Genomic DNA, 18720 nt, shown 5'->3' with positions numbered 1-18720 from the left:
GTTCTCGGGCTTAAAACAGGGAGATGAGTTGTGCTGTCTAGGGCTATAAGCTGCCAAAACTCTAGGGTGTTAGGGCTCTAGATCACTAGAATTTGGTAGCGAAGCTCGTCTTGAATGGACAACATCATCCTCTTTTGTTTCCTTAAAACCATGGAGCTGTTTATTGGTAATAATCGCTTGTCTTTTCCAGGTTTTAAAAACAAAAATTCCCTTTTTCGTTGATGATAGGCTTGAATCATCCTACACTCTGGGTGCCACATTGATGTTTCCATCATAATTAAAAAGTTTTTAAATTAAAGAAATTATATTTGCAGTCTTAAAATGTGCGGTCTCCGTATATTCTTTTAAAAAAAATAGATAAATTTGGGATTTATATTAAAAAATTAATTTTTTAATAGTAACTCTCACTTTATTTATAAGGTATTGCATGGGGATTGCACATTCCAATACTGCATATAATATTACCATTTTCTTTACTAGCCAAAAAATATATCTAAAATTTAAGTTTCAGGTAATTGACAATAAATAACATGCTAGAAAATAAAACCCGATCGATAAAACTCCAGACCCCATGAAAAGCATCAATAAAGAATGATCTTGGGAGCGCACGTTCGTCATTTATTAATATCCGTGATTTGAACTGTATTTTCTGTTTTCGGAAAATGTTAATATTATATATAAACGAACAAGATATTATTTTTTTTTTTTCAAACAAGCATGCATATCATAGATAAACTAAGAAATTACAAAATACAAGATTTAATTGGGTGAGAGTTTCTAACAATCATTTTGAAATCAGCAAATACAATTCAAATGAAATAAATAAATAAAAGAGGGATTTGGTACTAAAAGTTTTGACTCTCACCTATTACTTGGAAAGTCGATTGAAGCAGTTTTAACATAGTTTGATAAACAAATTGTACGATAAGATTACGGCTAGAAGTTATAGTGAAATGTGTGCTACATTTTGCTGGATTGGACTGGTTAAAGTAAACTTTCACGATTACTTTATCTTAATCCTTGGTTAGGAAAAATAGTAATATAGAAAAGTAATAACCAGAAAATGAGTCGAATCGCCGGCGAGAGACAATAACTAGTTGTAAAGGTGCATGTATCTCACATGCCACTGATGACATTAAAGTAAAGGTCGAATCTAAAAGATCTAAAGCCACTGACTCCGATGGCGCTGCACGTGAATCTCAAGTACGGTATGAACTGTACGTGAGACACGTGCTACTCTTTTGGACAGTTTTCTTCTACTATCTAGTAGATCATTAACTAGAGAATCTGATGGTTGGGTGCATGGCGGTCTTTGGTGGCCAACAGATAGTAGATCAGCACTTTTTCGATGCTATGGGGGGAAAAACTAGAGAAAAACGCTGGAGAAGTAGAGTTTATACCGAAATGGTGGTAAGAGTTGTTTTCACCTTGAAAGAGAACGAGGGCCTTTGTATATAGTTGTTGTCTACAAGAAGAGATGGCTTAGGATCGGTAGTTTATTATCTATCAGATTTTGAATCCAGTTAATCTCTAATCTCAATGAAAGAGAGGTTATAAAATGGTGGAGTGACTTCCAACTACAATCAACTGGAAAAAATAAAAAATAATTAAACTACCTAATTATCTCAAAGAGGCATAATAAACTTAGGAAAATGGCAAGTGTCTCAATAATGGGTACTGACATTGTTTTAACTTAGTAATTAAAAAAGTATTTTTTAATGATATTGTAAATTTTTCTTAAATTTTTAAAACGATTAAAAAAATACATCAAAAGAAAGAAAGAAATGCACTTGTCGAAAGAATTCCTTTCTCGATGGCTGTAGCGCCACCCATAAACTTATACAATGTTATTTTACATAAAGGGTAAATATGTAAAATTTACAATTTATGAATATCATTATTCTTTTCTCAGAAGTGATTAATCTTTTCATCTCCAGAATAAAACATGTTGTTCCTCAATCTTATTTGATGATGTTCCTATGTCTAAAGTTTTATTCTACACGAGAAATTATATTTATAGTTGTATATTGTATAAGTATCGCATAATCTTTTTAAAAAAAATAAATAAATATGAAATCTACATAAAAAAAATTTACTCTTTTAATAATAAATTTAATTTTTTTTAAAAAGATTACGCAGCACTTACACACTTCACGATTATATCACCGCAAGTACAATTTGGCCGGCAATTCAGACCCAAAACTGACTCAAAAAAGCCCTAAACAAAAGTAGAAAGTTCACCCAAAAGAAGCGAATGATCCAAAGTCTCGTAAGTAGCCATTTTACAACATTCACACCTAGATGCCATAGCTATATTCAAACTCAAAATATTCTAGTCAAAAGGTAAACCTTTATGCATACCGTTCCACATAAACATTACCTAATTATTTTAAATTTTCTAAAGTTTCAAATAAAATATAGAAAATAATACAAAATTTTTGAATTTTTAAAAAAAATAATATTAAAACGTTATATTTTAATAATATTTTAATTTTATAATATTTTTATTCAATTTTTTCCTTTCAAGTAATGTTAGATATAATCATAAAAATTAAAGTACAAGTCTTGCACACTCATTTGAAAAAAATATATGATCCACTATTAAAAAAAAATAATTTTTTTACATGTATCCCAAATTTACCAACTTTTTTTTAAATAAAGTATGCAAGACTTACATACTCTAAAATTATAAATATCATTTTTTTCTTTATCATTTTTTAAAATTTAATAAAATATTTTAATTCAAACTATTTTACTATTATTTATAAATCATTTTATTACTATTTACTTAATTCTATTTCATCTCGTTCATCAACTTAGATACGTTGTTTTTGAAGTACGGGGTGCGGGATGAGAAATGTTATTTACAATTATAAAATAGGTAAGTGTCGTACAATTATTTTAGAAAATAATAAAATTTATTATTAAAAAATTAATTAATTTTTTATATAAATCATATTTATTTATTTATTTTAAAAAAATTATATATTACTTATACATTTCATGGTAAATGTCTGGTGAGGCCACTATTCTAGGGGTGGGCAGCGGGGCCCCGGAACCCGCTGCCCCGCCCCCGCATAGGGCGGGGCGGGGGCCCCCGGACCGTATGGCAACCCTCAGCGGAGGCGGGGGACGGAAACGGACCCCCCCCGGTCCGTTTTTCCCCCGCCTCGCATATAGTATATATATATAACCGGATATCTAAGAGAAACGGCGTCGTTTTGTGGTGGATAAAACGGCGCCATTTCAGTTAGTGGGTTTTATTATTAACCCACTAATTGAAACGGCGTCGTTTTGTTAACCACAAAACGGCGCCGTTTCAATAACCCTAACCCATAACCCCACCCACCCTCCCCCTCGACCCGATCCCCTGATTCCCCTCCCCTCCCGAGTTCCTTCCTCCCTCTTCGGCCTAATCCCTTTTGCCTAGCCCCCGTGTTCGGTGTTCCCTCCTCCCACCGGCAACCAGTTCGGCCGCCGCACGTATTCCATCCTCCCTCTCTCTCGCACGACGCCGAACGCACGCTGCACGGTAACATTTCTCCTCCTCTTTTGATTTTCTCCGTTGAGTTTTTATTTTTTATTTTTTATTTAGTTTTGATCGGAGATTGGAGGTAGGATGGGGTTGAATCGGAGATGGAGGATGAGATTTGTGAATTGTGTGCTGTGGATTCAATGGATTGTTTTTTTTTTTTTGTAAATTTCATTGAACTTCGGACCCTAAATTGATTTAGGGGTTTCAAATCATAAAACCCCTAAATCAATTTAGGGGTTAGGGTTTCAGATTGGGACCCTAAATTAAATTAGGGTTCCAATCCGAAACCCTAATTTGATTTAGGGGTTAGGGTTTCGGATTGGGGCCCTAAATCAAATTAGGGTTTCAATTTGATTTAGGGGTTTCAACTATTGAAACCCCTAAATTTGAAATAGGGTTTCGGATTGTGGGGTTCCAATCCGAAACCCTAATTTTTTTATGGGTTTAGAAACTAGTTTGTAAACTATTAAAAAATTGAAACCCTTTAGAAATGTAACAATTAAATTCAATATTTCCATTGCATTTAACGAGATATAATATTATAGATCCATTGCATTTTTGATACCTAAGAAAATTAAAATAATAATTAATATAGTAAGGACTAGAAACGATAAATCTCAAAATAGTTAATGATAAATAAGTTTTGATAATTTATTTTTTGGGTAAAAACAAAATCAAAATAAAATAAAAGCTCATTTCTACTGAAAATTTTTTCTTTGGATGGATCATAGACAAAATTTTTTCTCGAAAAATAAAGACCATGGATTTTGTAGGATTTTGAAGTTCATTTTCTACTCACATGTATAAATACAAAGGATTTTTATTTTTTTATTCTTTTGTTATAAATACAAAGGACTAATTATGACAAGTTACCTTTAGTTCTCTTTTAGATTTAGAGTTGATCTCAACTTATCTTATCTAATTATTATAATTTTCTTAAATTTTTATATAAAATATAATTTTTAAATTAGGTATCCACATCTAAAACTTTACTTTCGCGTATTTAAAGATTAGACTTTTGGGTTTTTTGAGTTATTTAAATTAGAAGTATTGGATTTTATCGGTTTTGAAAATCATTTTGTGCTCACATGTAAGCAAAGCTAGACAATGGATTAGTTTGTGGCAAGTGGTCTATAGAGCTTTATTTTATGTATTTTAAGATTAGCCTTTCGGGTTCTTGGAGTTATCTGCACTATTGCTATACATTAGTTAATTTTGGAGAAATTTACCAGATCATATTATTATCTATAATTAAGAATAATAATACTAGAAGAATCTTTTAACATGCAAATACCTAATATTGAGAAACCAGAGCACAACTTCATTATAAAAAGGAAAGGGAAAATGTTTTCCTAATTAAGTACAAGATGTTGATATTTCATGTATTATGGTACTAATAATAAAAATGCAAAAGGTATTGGGAATTAAGAAATTAAGGAGCACAAAATATATATATTGAAAAGCCAAAAAGATTGAGAAATAGAATAATATTCTGTTTGACTTGTTCTGTTTGTATGCATTTTTGCCCTGATTGTGTTGGATTGCACTTTGAATTTTATTTTTATCATTTTTTGTTGGAGAACCAGGAATGTCTTCGGATTTCAGTGATAGTAGGCCTGAAAACCGACATTTTCGGTTTGGTAAAGGACCGAACCGACGCCGACCGACCAGACGCTTTCCTTCAACTTTGCCGACCGAGAACCGACCGTTCAAGGGGCTGGAACCAGCCGGAACCGATTCCGGTCGGTTCACGGTCGGTTCACCGGTTTGGGCCGGTTTGGGCCACTCTTTTGGGCCTCTTTTAGGCCCATTTCAGAAGGCTTTTTTTGCTCATTATTGGGCTTTTTCTACTCAATGTAGTGAATCACTGAATTTATTAGTCAATATTCACAATATTTTAAATTTTTATTCTTGTATTTTTAAAATTCATTAGTAGTTTAAAACAATAAAACTAATATTGTTTTAGAAACTAATAATAGTAACTAGTAAGTTATAATTACTAAATAATACTTTAAAATCTAATAAGTTAGTTAATAACTAACTACTTAGTAATCAATAAAAGTATCCATTAAATGAGTAGATGTTTAATACAAATACAAACCAACACAAATTGTTTTAAGCAATAAACAAGCAACTAACACAAATTAAACATTAAAATCTTGGATCTTTAATTCTTCATTCCATATTCAAAAAGTCTTCAATCTTCAATAGTTGTGACGCCTGATTGTGCTCCCATTTCTATATAAATATGAAAAAACAAATTAAGATTAAAGTTAAACATCAAATTTTAATAAATTTGGATAATCAATAAATAAATGAAATTAAATTATAAAAATAAATTAATATTGAATGAATACATTACCAGATTCTACTACAAAGCTCTCCACATTATCCATGGCCTCTCGAAGATCAATTGGCGCCGACGGATGTCGTAACCAATTTTGAGTACAAATAAGTGCCTCAACTGTTTTCGGAGCCAATGAACTTCGAAACTGATCAAGTACACGCCCTCCTGTACTAAATGCTGACTCTGAAGCAACAGTGGAAACAGGCATGGCTAACAAATCTCGTGCAATCCTTGCAAGTATAGGATAATTAACCTCATTCTGTCTCCACCAGATCAACAAATCAAAAGATGAACTGAGTGCCTCACAACCATCTGATAAATATCGGTCCACCTCTGTTTTAGTAGCAGTTGATTCAATCTCGTTATCTGGCTCATACCAATCCATATACAATTGTGACTCTTCTTCACTTTCTATTGAGGGTATAGATGTCGAGACGGGCACATGTTCTCGGCTACTCAAAGTAGAACCAAATGTAGCATTGTACTCATCGTATAAGTCGAATAGTAACTGTCTCACACTAGACACCAAATGTAATACTCGAGTCTCATCATAAATTTTTCTCAAGTTGCGGGTGAGAAGGCCTAACTTATTTCGAGGATCAAGCACAACGGCAACCAACAACAACAAGTTCAGCTTATCCAATGAACCCCAATACTTATCATATTTCGTTCTCATGCTTATGGCCATGTTCATCAAACAACTATTAGAACTGTGACTGAGCCTAACCAATTCTTTTTGGAGCATGCAAATCTCCACAAAACTTGTATTTGCCGTGACATGAAGGGACCCAGAAAAGCGACAAGTGGCATCATAGAACATCTTCAAAAATTTCACAAAAACCCGCACTGTCTCCCACTCATCAGCTCTAGGAGGCCCTATGTGTCCCTCATTAAAGTAAGATAGAAAATTGTAATCCTCACTCTCCAGCCGCCTAAAAGCCTTTTCAAATTTCTCAGCCGCATCCAACATCATGTAAGTTGAATTCCATCGGGTTTGCACATCAAGACACAACAATTTTTTACAATCAATTTTTTCTTTTTCTGCACACTTCTTAAACTTGTCTAATCTAGCAGGGGAGGAACGCACATATCTAACTGCATTTCTAACCATTGTGATGGCGTCATTACACTCATTCAAACCCTCATTCACGACAAGATTTAAAATGTGAGCACAACATCTCAAGTGCATGTACTTCCCACCGAACACATTCCCCGTCAAAAAATGCTTCAAGTAAGAAATTGCAGTATCATTTGAGCTAGCATTATCAACAGTCACAGTAAATATCTTATCAATGCCCCAATCAAGGAGGCACGATTCAATATATTTTCCAATTGTATCCCCTCGATGATTAGGGATCAAACAAAAATTAATGATTTTTTTTTTTAACTTCCAATCATTATCAATGAAATGGGCAGTTAGGCACATATAATTCAAATTTTGTATCGATGTCCATGTATCAGTAGTCAATGAAACTCTCATCTCCCCGTCTTTAAACAACTTTCTAAGCTTGGCCTTTTCAGATGTAAACAATTTCATACAGTTTCTTGCAACTGTAACACGGCATGGCACTTTAAATTTTGGTTCAAGTAACCAAACCAACTTCTTAAATCCTTGTCCTTCAACAATTCTAAATGGCAATTCATCAATAATTACCATTTCCGCAATGGCCAACCTCACTGCATCTTCACTATATTTGTGGGTTATAAGATTTCTTACCACGCTACTATCACTCTCTCCAACTTCCTCACCCGCCAATGTTTGTTGATATCTATCTAGAGGCCCGCGTTTATGAGGATTTCTTGGACATGCAGATAAGTGGTTTTGCATAGTTGAAGTCCCATTTCTCTTTGAGTGGCAAGCATAAATCTTGCCACAATAGTTACACTTAGCCTTCGGATCATCTACGGGACAACCCTCAACTTTAGTAAAATGATCCCAAACAACTGACGGGTCCTTCCCCTTCCGTTTCCTAGGAAGTGGACAAGTACTAGTAGGGGCACTTGAAAGTTTTGGTGTTTGGGTCTCTCCAAATCCAACGGTTTGGGAATCATTATCAAGATCAATTGGAGTTGATGAGGAATCCATCTAACTAGAGATAACTGAGAAGTGAGAGAAACATTATCAAGATCATTCACGGCACCGACAAAATAATATATACAGGTTCATGCAATTAGAGATAACTGAGAGAAACTAATTATTGTTTTGTTTTGTTTTTATAATATATCATTTACTGAGAGATAACAAAATAATATATACAGGTTCATTCACTTTTTGTTTTGTTTTTATCAATGTTAAAAAATTATGCTTCATTTCATTAATAAAAAATTATGCACACTTTTGTTAATTACTATGCTGCTTTACTCAATAAACAACAAGATCCTAACATGTCCGATACAAAATACAAAAAATTTGGAACACAAAAAATATATATTACTGTCCGATGCAAAATAAACACTAAAAATAAACATTAATCTCAAAAAATAAACACTAATTGATCTTCGAGATTGAACAAAAGTTGGAACACTAAGGATTTCTATTACTGTCCGATGCAAAATAAACACTAAAAATAAACATTAATCTAAAAAAATAAACACTAATTGATCTTCGAGATTGAACAATAAACACTAATGTCCGATGCAAAATATGCAAAATAAACACTAAAAATAAATAAACTTACATTACTTAGTACTTACCCCGATAGAGGAAGCCGGAAGGTGCGTCCGCGTCGCGCCGTCGAGCAGAGGCTGGGACACCGAGAGAGGGCCAGACGCAGGGAGCTGACTGCTGAGCAGTGACCGGAAGAGAGCCAAACGCCGGGAGAACCAGAAGCCGAGAAGGGGAGACAGAGGGGGGGGGGGGGTTTCTGTTTTCAGAAACTGGGAAGGGGAGACGGAAATAGAAAGTCGAAAGGTTGGGGGGGTATTTTACCCTAATTACAAACGGCGCCGTTTGGCTTAAGCCAAACGGCGTCGTTTTATATGTATAAAAATGAAAAAAAATATAACTTAAATGGTCGGCCGGTTTCTCGGTTTATTTAGACCTGAACCGCACGCCGAACCGACCGATGTCGGTTCATGAAAATTTCCCTCGACCGCCGACCGGTTCTTGGCCGATTCCGGCGTCCTGAGGTCGGTTCCGGTCGGTCTGGGGCGGTTTATCGGTTTTATGTACACCCCTAAGTGATAGTTCGCCTTCCCCAGCCAACACCCCTACCCCAGAAACTAACCCTACTCCTACCCCTATAACGAGTACACCTTGCCCTGCTCCGAAGCCCACACAGGGCAAGAAACCTGTATCCATAGTTTGGCAACACTTTACCAAACTAGAGGGTGGTGACCCCAACAACCCACAAGCTAAATGTAATCACTGTGGGAAAATGTATGGATGTCACTATAGGAAACATGGTACATCCTAGCTGAAGGTCCATCTAGAGGAACAATGCAAGAAGAGTCCAATTTTAAAATCCTTAGTAGAGAAAGGTCAATTTAGACTAGATTTTAAAATGGCGGATGGGAGTAGTGGGGCCGAGGGGCCAACATTGAAGGGATATACGAAGTATAACCCCGATGAGTGTAGAAGAAAGTTAGCTTGTATGATTGTCATGGATGAGCTGCCTTTTCAGTTTGTGGAGGGTAAAGGGTTCCAAGAGTTTGTCCAAGAGTTGGAACCGAGATTTGTATTTCCTTCTCGTCACACTGTGGCAAAAGATATTAAGAAGATGTACCTCCGTGACAAAGATGTTTTGAAGGGCCAATTGGCAGGTTTGGTAGTTTGCCTCACTACCGATACTTGGACTTCAATCCAAAATATGAATAACATGTCGTTGACTGTGCATTTTGTTGATGCTGATTGGGTTCTGCACAAAAAAATTATTAAATTTTGTCAAATAACTGATCATAAGGGTGAGATGATTGGGAAGGCCTTGGAGGCCGCAATAAAGGAGTGGGGGTTGGAAAAAGTTTTGTCTGTGTCAGTTGATAATGCGTCGTCTAATGATGTCACATTGGGGTATCTAAAGAATTATCTTAAAGATGCAAATAAGACATTCTTAGGTGGTGAATACTTGCATGTTAGATGTGCTGCACATATTTTGAATTTAATTGTGACTGAGGGGTTGAAAGATGTTGATGACTCGGTTGCACGAGTTAGAATGGCTGTGAAATGGGTGAGGTCTTCTCCTTTTAGATTGGAGAAATTCAAAGTTGCTGCAAAGGCTGCGGGCATAATATCGAAGAAGGGTCTTTGTACTGATGTGCCTACCAGATGGAACTCAACCTTCTTGATGTTGGAGGCGGCCCAAGAATATAAGGCAGCCTTTCAATTATTGGGTGATGAAAACATCCAATATGTCAAATACTTTGATGAGCACGGTGGATCACGAAAGCCTAATGATGATGATTGGGTGGTAGTTTCTACTTTCGTTGATTTTCTTGGATTATTTTATGATGTCACATTGAATATATCTGGTTCTTTGTACCCTACATCCCATGGGTTTTGTCAACAAATATGTTGGGTAAAAGAAGAATTAGAAGATATGCGTAGGGGTTCCAATGAAAGGATGAGGGGGATGACAGTGAGCATGATGCTAAAATATGACAAGTATTGGGGAGATTTGACTAGAATGAATATTTTCTTATATGTGGCTGTTATTCTTGATCCCCGTCTGAAAGTTTCAAGCTTGTTATATGGGTTGGGACTTGTTCACGATCAGGTATGGACTGAAATTATTGGTGAATTGGCCCGAGAGACCCTGAAAAAATTGTATGACGAGTTTATGGCAATTAAGGGTGGTACTACATCAAAGACACATAAACCGACCCCAACGCCTTCTATAGACACCGTCACCGGGCCTCCTACAAAGAAGTGCAGAATGCCGTGGACTAAGACCTTCGCACAGAATCCCACACTAGTCTATCAATCTAAGGAGGTCGTTTCTGAGTTAGACAACTATTTGTCAGCGGATATGGTCCAAGATGATAATGATCATTTCGATATATTAGGATGGTGGAAGAATGCCTCAAAGAAATATCCCATCATTTCTGAGATTGCCCGCTGTATTTTGGCCATCCCTATTAGCACCGTTGCCTCAGAGTCAGCCTTTAGTACCGGAAGTCGTATATTGGATCCTTTCCGTAGTTCATTGTCTCCTACAACTGTAGAGGTATTGATATGCACACAGAGTTGGACGATAGGAAATGATATTCATGTTCCGGATATTTTAGATTTTAAGGAGACCAATGAGAGTGGTGATCAGTCTGGATTTGGACCACCTGGTAAATTTTTTTTATTCTATTATTTTAATTTATTTATATTCATTTCCATTTCATCGTTATTAATTTTAATATTAATTTTTGTAGTAACACATGAGACGTCTAGCACCTCTGCAACATAAAAATGTGCTGAAGCCCGGGCCGCCCCAACTGTCACACCCCTTGACTCAAAGACAAGCCACAGCTGACAAGCCTCTTTAGAATATTTATTTTTTAATTATTTGTTCAAATTTTGTATTCAATAATTTGTAATGTTGATACAATGTCCCTTGGACATTTTTATGTTTGTAATTTTGTAATTGTTTAGCCTTTCAATTTTGTAATAGCTTAGTTATTATTATTAGTTTATTACGTATTAGACTCTTAGACTAGTAACTTTTATTAGCCATAAAATCAATTACCATTCATAACATTTTTTTTTTAAATCTGGTTTTTTAACTTTTTTTTTTCCTTTTTATTTATAATTTTATGGGCTGAAAAATGGAAATGGCCTACAAGTTTTTTTTTTTTGGCCAAAAATAGCAATTTCTGGGCCATTTTGGGCCCAGAAACGATCTCTGGGCCCAAAATGGCCCAGAAGATGCACCTGGGCCCAAGGCCCAGGTGGGAGGTGCGGGGGCCAGACGGATTGCCCCCCCACCCCGTACCCCGTCATGCGGGACGGGGTACCCCACCCCTGCACACCGGGGGTGGGGGCCGGGGGAGATTTACCCCATCCGCCCCATGCGGGGGCGGGGGGCCGGGGGGATCTACCCCACACCGTATGGTGCGGGTAGCACCCCTACACTATTCTACCTAGCATTTATCGTTTAGCGTGCCACCTTTTATAAAAGACTTGTTTTTTTTTCACAATTTTTAAATATATTTAAATATTTTTAAAAATAAAAAAATACACCAATACGTTTAAAATTATTTCCGTAATCGCTGAATAAAAAATAAAATAAAATTTTGATCGGTAGCCAAGCGGCATGGGGCTTTACTCTTTCCGAATAGGATCGAGCACGCTTCGGTACTTTGTCACTGCATTACACTCTGCCACCTTATGTTTTATGAAAGGGTGGTGCTACTCCAATTTTTTTTTTTTTTTGTCTTTACTTTTTTCAAATATATTTTTAAGCTTATTAAAAATTTTCAAAAAATAATTAAAAATCATGAATTTATTAAAAATATTTTATTAATTATTCAAAAAATGCTTATCCCCGTACGGATAAGCATTTCCCTTTATGGAAATCCAGTCATCTTTAGCTCGTAAGCAGGCCTTCCCATTTGCGTCATATCCATTAACCCAACTCCATTATTGAACTCCTGAATGATAAAAGTGGATGACCATTTTATATAACAATCTTCTTCATTGTTTTTGAGTATATACGTTCCTCCTATATATATATATCTCTTTTGCGTTGCAGCTAGCTAGCTCGAGCAAAAGCTGAACATAATCAGAGAATAATTCAACATTAATTGGCTAAATTTCCAGTAAATGGGAAAACAGATTAAACTGCAAATTTTCATTATATATGTAATAATTACCTCTCTCTCTCTCTCTCTGATCTCTCTCTCTCGAGATATCTCTCCAAACTGCCCATTCTCGCCCACGTACGTACATTAACTTAAAACAATAGTAGTAATAATATTCATGATTATCAACCATACTGTACATCCTTGTTCCGAGATATCGGGAAGCTTTCAGAGACGGGATAAGGCCTGCAGAATCTGCTCGCCATACTGAGGGGCTTGGATATTGGACTTTTCGGAATGATTATCGGAGACAACGAAGTGCTTTGCTTTAACCCTCAGTTCGTTTTTCAGAATCTTTCCTGTTGAGTTCTTTGGCAGCTCGGCCAAGAATATCACTTTCTTTGGAACCGTGAAATGGGGAAGATTTTTCCTGCAATAGGAGATTATCTCTGCCTCACTCACGTCGACGTCGGTTCCGACGGCGGAGTTCTTACTGAGGGTGACAAAAGCGCAGGGGCTCTCTCCCCAGTGAGGGTGCGGCATTGCCACCACCGCGGCTTCCAGCACTCTTGGGTGCTTATACAGTACCGACTCCACTTCGACGCTGCTGACGTTTTCACCTCCAGATATGATCACGTCCTTGGACCTGTCCTTGATTTCCAGATACCCATCTGGATGTACAACCCCTACATCTCCTGTTAAGAACCAGCCATCCTTGAACGCTTTGGATGTGGCTTTTGGGTCCTTGAAGTAGCCCTTCATGATGCTGCTCCCACGCAGGACTATCTCCCCCATAGTTTTGCCATCGTGGGGCACACTGGCCATGGTTTTCAAATCCTTTACGTCAACGTCAGCCAACGTTAGTATGGATATACCTTGCCGTGCCTTGAATTTGGCCTGATCATCGCGCGGCAGTTGATTCCATTTGGCCTGCCATTCGCACACGAGTGCCGGTCCGGTTGCTTCTGTCAGGCCATAAGCATGGGTGACGTGGAATCCAAGCGGCTCGATTTTTTCAAGCAGGGCTGCCGGCGGGGGCGCTCCTCCGGTGAGTATTTGGACTGGAGGCGTTATCTTCTGGCCTCGTTCCTTCGGTTCTGCCTGAAGGAGGACGTTGAAAATGATGGGTGCACAGCACATGTGTGTGACCTTGTGCATGGCGATGCTCCGATAGATGTCTGAGGCTGCAGTGTTGCGCAGGCACACGTTGGTGCCGCCGCGGGCGGCGATGCCCCAAGTAAAGGTCCACCCGTTGCAATGGAACATGGGAAGCGTCCACAGATAGACAGGTTCGCTTCCCATTTCCCACCCGAGAACTAGGCTCAGGGTGCTAAGGAAAGCTCCTCTGTGGCTGTACACCACTCCTTTGGGTTCTGATGTTGTTCCTGACGTATAATTCAGAGCAATCGGATCCCACTCATCCTCGAGGTCACCGGGAACATACCTGGGATTGCCCTTGTGGACCAGTTGCTCGTACTCCAACTCGCCTAGGCGGACGCCTGTAGGCGAGTCAATGTCATCGATGACAATCACCAAGGGGATGGACGACTCCGGTACCCGAGAATCCTTTGTTTGATCCATGAGTAACCGGAGAGCCTCGCGTGCCAGGGGCACGTATTGGCAGTCCACAAAGAAGACCTTGGCTTCAGAGTGTCGGAGAATGGTGGCTATGGTTTTAGAATCGAGCCGGATATTAATGGTGTTGAGCACAGCCCCTGCCATCGGCACTGCAAAATGCATCTCATACATGGCTGGAATGTTTGGAGCCAACACAGATACCTGCACAAACCAAGTCAAACAGATGATCAGTTTTCTTTGGTCATGACAAAATAAAATATACGTGCTTTTGCTGGTAATTAAAGTGAATCGTGATGACCAGCAGCTAGGAAGGCAAACTTACAACATCGTTCTTGACAATGTTAAGGGAACGGAGAGAGGAAGCAAGGCGGCAGCAACGCTCGTACGTTTGCTGCCATGTGAAGCGGGTACGCTCATATATCACAGAGGTACGATTGGCATAAAACTTAGAGGCTCTGTTTAAGAAAGTTATAGGGGAGAGAGGGGCATAATTAGCTCCACATTTTGGTAACTGATCCATTGAAGTTTTTTGGATGCTTACTTGCTAGTGCAGAAGGTTTACCGCAGAGAGAGAGAGAGAGCTGGAACGTGAAAGATCATAGAATGGGGTGGGGGGTATATATAGTGGTAGATGAGTGTGTACAGAAACCACTTAGACGTGCAAGGTTGGGCCACTTATTTTAGGTGGGGAGTAGTGACGGAAAATTACTTGAAGCTTTCATGGAAATAAACAAGGAACCTCTCATGGAAGCAGCTTAAAGTTTGAACACATGACTATGACTTACTGTTGACCACTTCATTTCTTGTTGCATCAAAATTGTGCATTGAGTTGTAATGAAAATTTAAAATATTATTTTTTAATATTATTATTATTTAAAAATTTAAAAAAGTTAAATTATTTATTATATTTTATGTTATAAATTAAAAAATTATAATAATTAAATAAGATAAATTAAGTTGAGTTAAGTTAAATTGACTAACTAAATACAGTCTAAAATTCCAACCTCTTCCGACTCCCGTTATGCTAACTGCTCATCATCCTTACACATTGTGTAAGCTATATTATATATATTTTTAAAATTAATTAAAATTTTTTATTAATTATTTATATATTACGTATTTAAAAATTAAATATAATATGAAGATGACATGTAAGATTTTTCTATATTAATATAATTGCTTTACACATTGTCGGGCTGCGTGACTCCTCTCGATCCCATGCACGGTCCCACTTTCTCCATCCCACTAAATTTTTTCTCACTGTTTCTGCGTTCTACTTTCTGGGCATTTAATCTTCTTTGTTTTTTTCTTTCTGCATTTTCTGAGCACTTACGATTCACAGTATTCGGCTGTTCGTGAGTCTCGTCTCTCTCTCAATTGCAAGAGCCATGAACACATATTGTAGTTTGAGAATAATAATTGCCAATTGGACATCTTTTTATCGAAAATTCTACTTAATTCTTTTAATATTATCGTTCAAAATTAATGTTTAAATATTTTTAATGATTAATAAAATTCTATTTTTTAAATTTTTATTTAGTAATTAAAAATATTTAAAATATATTTAAAATAATAATAATTAAAAAAGAAAAAACCAATCCATACATTCGTACGGTTGTACTAGCGGTGCAACTAGCACCATCCTCTTTTTATCGCGCGTGGTTCAACATCGTCAGAAATTTGCACTAAAATTGTACCTATATCTACGACATTTATGACTGGATAAAAACAGGAATGATACACATCATTCCACATCACATATTTTATATATTAAAATATTATTTTTTATTTTATTTATTTTTTATTTTATTTTATTCTTATTAAACTAATTAAATTATTCTATTTATCATCTACACACTATATATTTATTATAGAAAAAATGAAAAAAAAATTAAAATAAATATGGTGTGTGAAGTGTGAGGATGACAAGAAGATTTTTTCGGATAGAAAAGAGTCCCCGATGTAATCATCGATTCTTTATTTATTTTTATTTAGTAATTAAAAAGGCATTTTTGAATAATATTGTAATTTTTAAAAAAATATTTAAAAATAAAAAATAAATAATCTATTCAGTGGCATGTAGTAGTGTCAGGATCCATTTTGGCTACAAGGTTGTGAAACGATGGTTAGCTCGTTAGTGGGTACCGTTGAAAAACTTTACGTACGGAATAATAATGTCGTATTTTTATTTATTATTATTTTTAAATCTTCATCTCTTAATATAACATCAAATAATTTTTAAAATAATAAAAAATAATTATAAAGATGATAATGATAAATAATTTTCTTTTTACTCGAGCACTCCAAACGGCTAATTTGAATATGATATATTCAAATATAATATATAAATAATATGATAAAAAATAAATAAACTGATATATGATATATTATAAAAGTCAGTATCTAAAATATAATATGTAAGTCTTGAGCATTATTTTTTTTTAAAAAAAGTAGTAAATATGAAACTTACAAAATTAACAATTTTTTTTAACGATTAATTCCATTTTTTTAAAAAGAAGATCCGTGAGAATTGTACAGATTGTATAGAAGTAGAGTAATGGAGGATAGGATAATATAAACAAACAAAGTTGATTTCCACAACTATATTTTTCTAAGAAATTGCTAAAAGATGTGAACCATATTATAATGGCATGCAATTTCCTGTTTATACACTATGTTCTGTCGGGTTGTGTCACCCAAAGGTTTTGAAGAATGATGGTGACTCCAAAATGGATCTAATTAAAGTCAAATAGAGAGGGGACCGCATTATTAGCTGTAGATCGAATATCCCATTGATTTTGTTTTTTTTGTTTTTTAAAACAATTTTTATTATTATTTTATTTTAGTCATAGTCGAGGTGGCAAGACCACATGAAAATGTTTTTAATTAGTGCAACGTCTGTTGTTATATTGTCGTCATCGATTCAAACTAAACTGATATGATAGCTAAAAATTAAAAAAAAATCAAAATCAAAATCAAAATCAAAAGGGATTAAAAAAATAATAATAATATCAATACGAGAGGTCGCTGTCTTCCTAAAGTTTTCCTCCATTCAGATGCGTATTTCCAAGAACTTTATCGGAAGGCATCGACCTTGTTTTTCCCGACTACCATATGTTGTCTACCGACCGCCTTCCAATTTCCAAGACGATACTACCGACTGCTTTCGATTGGCCTAGACTTCAAATTTTATACTTATGTTATATATAATCATTTATTTTTTCAAAATTTCAACACCTACTCTATATATAGATTAAAAGAAAAATCAAGGCTACATTTAAATATTAAATTAATTTTATTTTTTTATAAATAATAATAAATTGAGATGGTGTAATGAGTTACGTAGATCTTATCTAAAATAAGTATAGATATATTTAAATGTTAAGATGATTTTAATACTATATATTAAAAATTAAAAAATATTGTAAATCTCACGTGTAAAAATATGTTGAGTTAAAAAAATTATAAATCTTAATGTAAAAAATTTTGAATTAAAATAAATTTAATAATTTGATAATTATGTGTTTTGATATTAAATTTAATTTAAAATTAAATTAAATTAAATTGATTCAATATAATCCAATAACTCAACTAGACAAATAATAAGAGGTCGGGTCTGGTAAGTGGTCAGGTCTTCAATGAGTTTCTAAGAACTTGAACTCACGTTTTGTTATCAAGAATAATGATCCACGTCAGATTTTACAATATTATTTAGAGATAATAATATTTTTATAAAATGAAATTATTTTTTTGCCCCCAACAACCAATAATTGTTGTGTTTCTACGCATTTCACAAAGAAAAAATCTTGAAGCTCTTGAGTCATCACTCCTCCCTTCCTCGTGAACCACATAAACAGAAAGGTCAATTGCTTCCGACCCGAGAAAACCAATTTCAACCACCAATAGCTTGTCCTCTTTGCAGCTTCAAATCAAGTTCGTACAAGTACCAACTCATCACAAAAGTGGGGAGAGAGAATGGAACTGAATTTTTCTTTTTACTCTCAGACTTAAAAAATACTTAATTCGCCAAATTTGACTTAAAATTTAACTGTAGCCAGTCCATTACCGATGATCTTAAAGAGAAATGTATATTTTCACGTCCTCATCAGGTGACACATGTCAAATTTTCAGATCGGTAATATGATTGATGTGTCCATAAATAAGCTTAGGAATAAAATTTTTTTAATATAAAATGATATCTTTGTTACCATATATATATATATATAGATATAAATCTAAGAGATTTAATGAGAAAGTAATACTTCATGCGTCGTGTTACCTAATACAAAAACATGATTATTAATTAATATATTATTATTTTTTCTTTATTTTAAGTTGTTTGTCCGTGAAGGGCGAGTACATTGTACTATTAAATTATGGATAGCAGCTCAACTCTGGTCTGGCCAGAATCAAAATCCAAGAAAATAAATAAAATCTCAACTGTTGACCATTCATTGCTTGTGGTGTGTATTTCATTTCAAAAGTACATAGGGCCGTCTGTATTGTGTTTAAAATGCCTTTCCACGCATTCCAC

General features: G+C 35.4%; 1 protein-coding gene across 1 annotated transcript; it reads right to left on the bottom strand.

Moving 5' to 3' along the window:
- Window positions 1-12620: 12620 nt before the first annotated feature.
- LOC122302972 (trans-cinnamate:CoA ligase, peroxisomal-like) lies at window positions 12621-14769 on the bottom strand. Its single transcript, XM_043114466.1, has 2 exons — window positions 14509-14769; window positions 12621-14387 (listed from the first exon to the last, which is right to left on the bottom strand). Exons 1-2 carry the CDS (start codon window positions 14704-14706, stop codon window positions 12837-12839), a joined length of 1749 nt encoding a protein of 582 aa, XP_042970400.1. The 5' UTR covers window positions 14707-14769; the 3' UTR covers window positions 12621-12836.
- Between the last annotated feature and the right edge of the window lie 3951 nt (window positions 14770-18720).

The sequence above is a fragment of the Carya illinoinensis genome, chromosome 3, assembly GCF_018687715.1.
Source record: "Carya illinoinensis cultivar Pawnee chromosome 3, C.illinoinensisPawnee_v1, whole genome shotgun sequence".
NCBI classification, from domain to species: Eukaryota; Viridiplantae; Streptophyta; class Magnoliopsida; order Fagales; family Juglandaceae; genus Carya; species Carya illinoinensis.
This window is presented reverse-complemented; position numbering and strand designations above follow the sequence as displayed.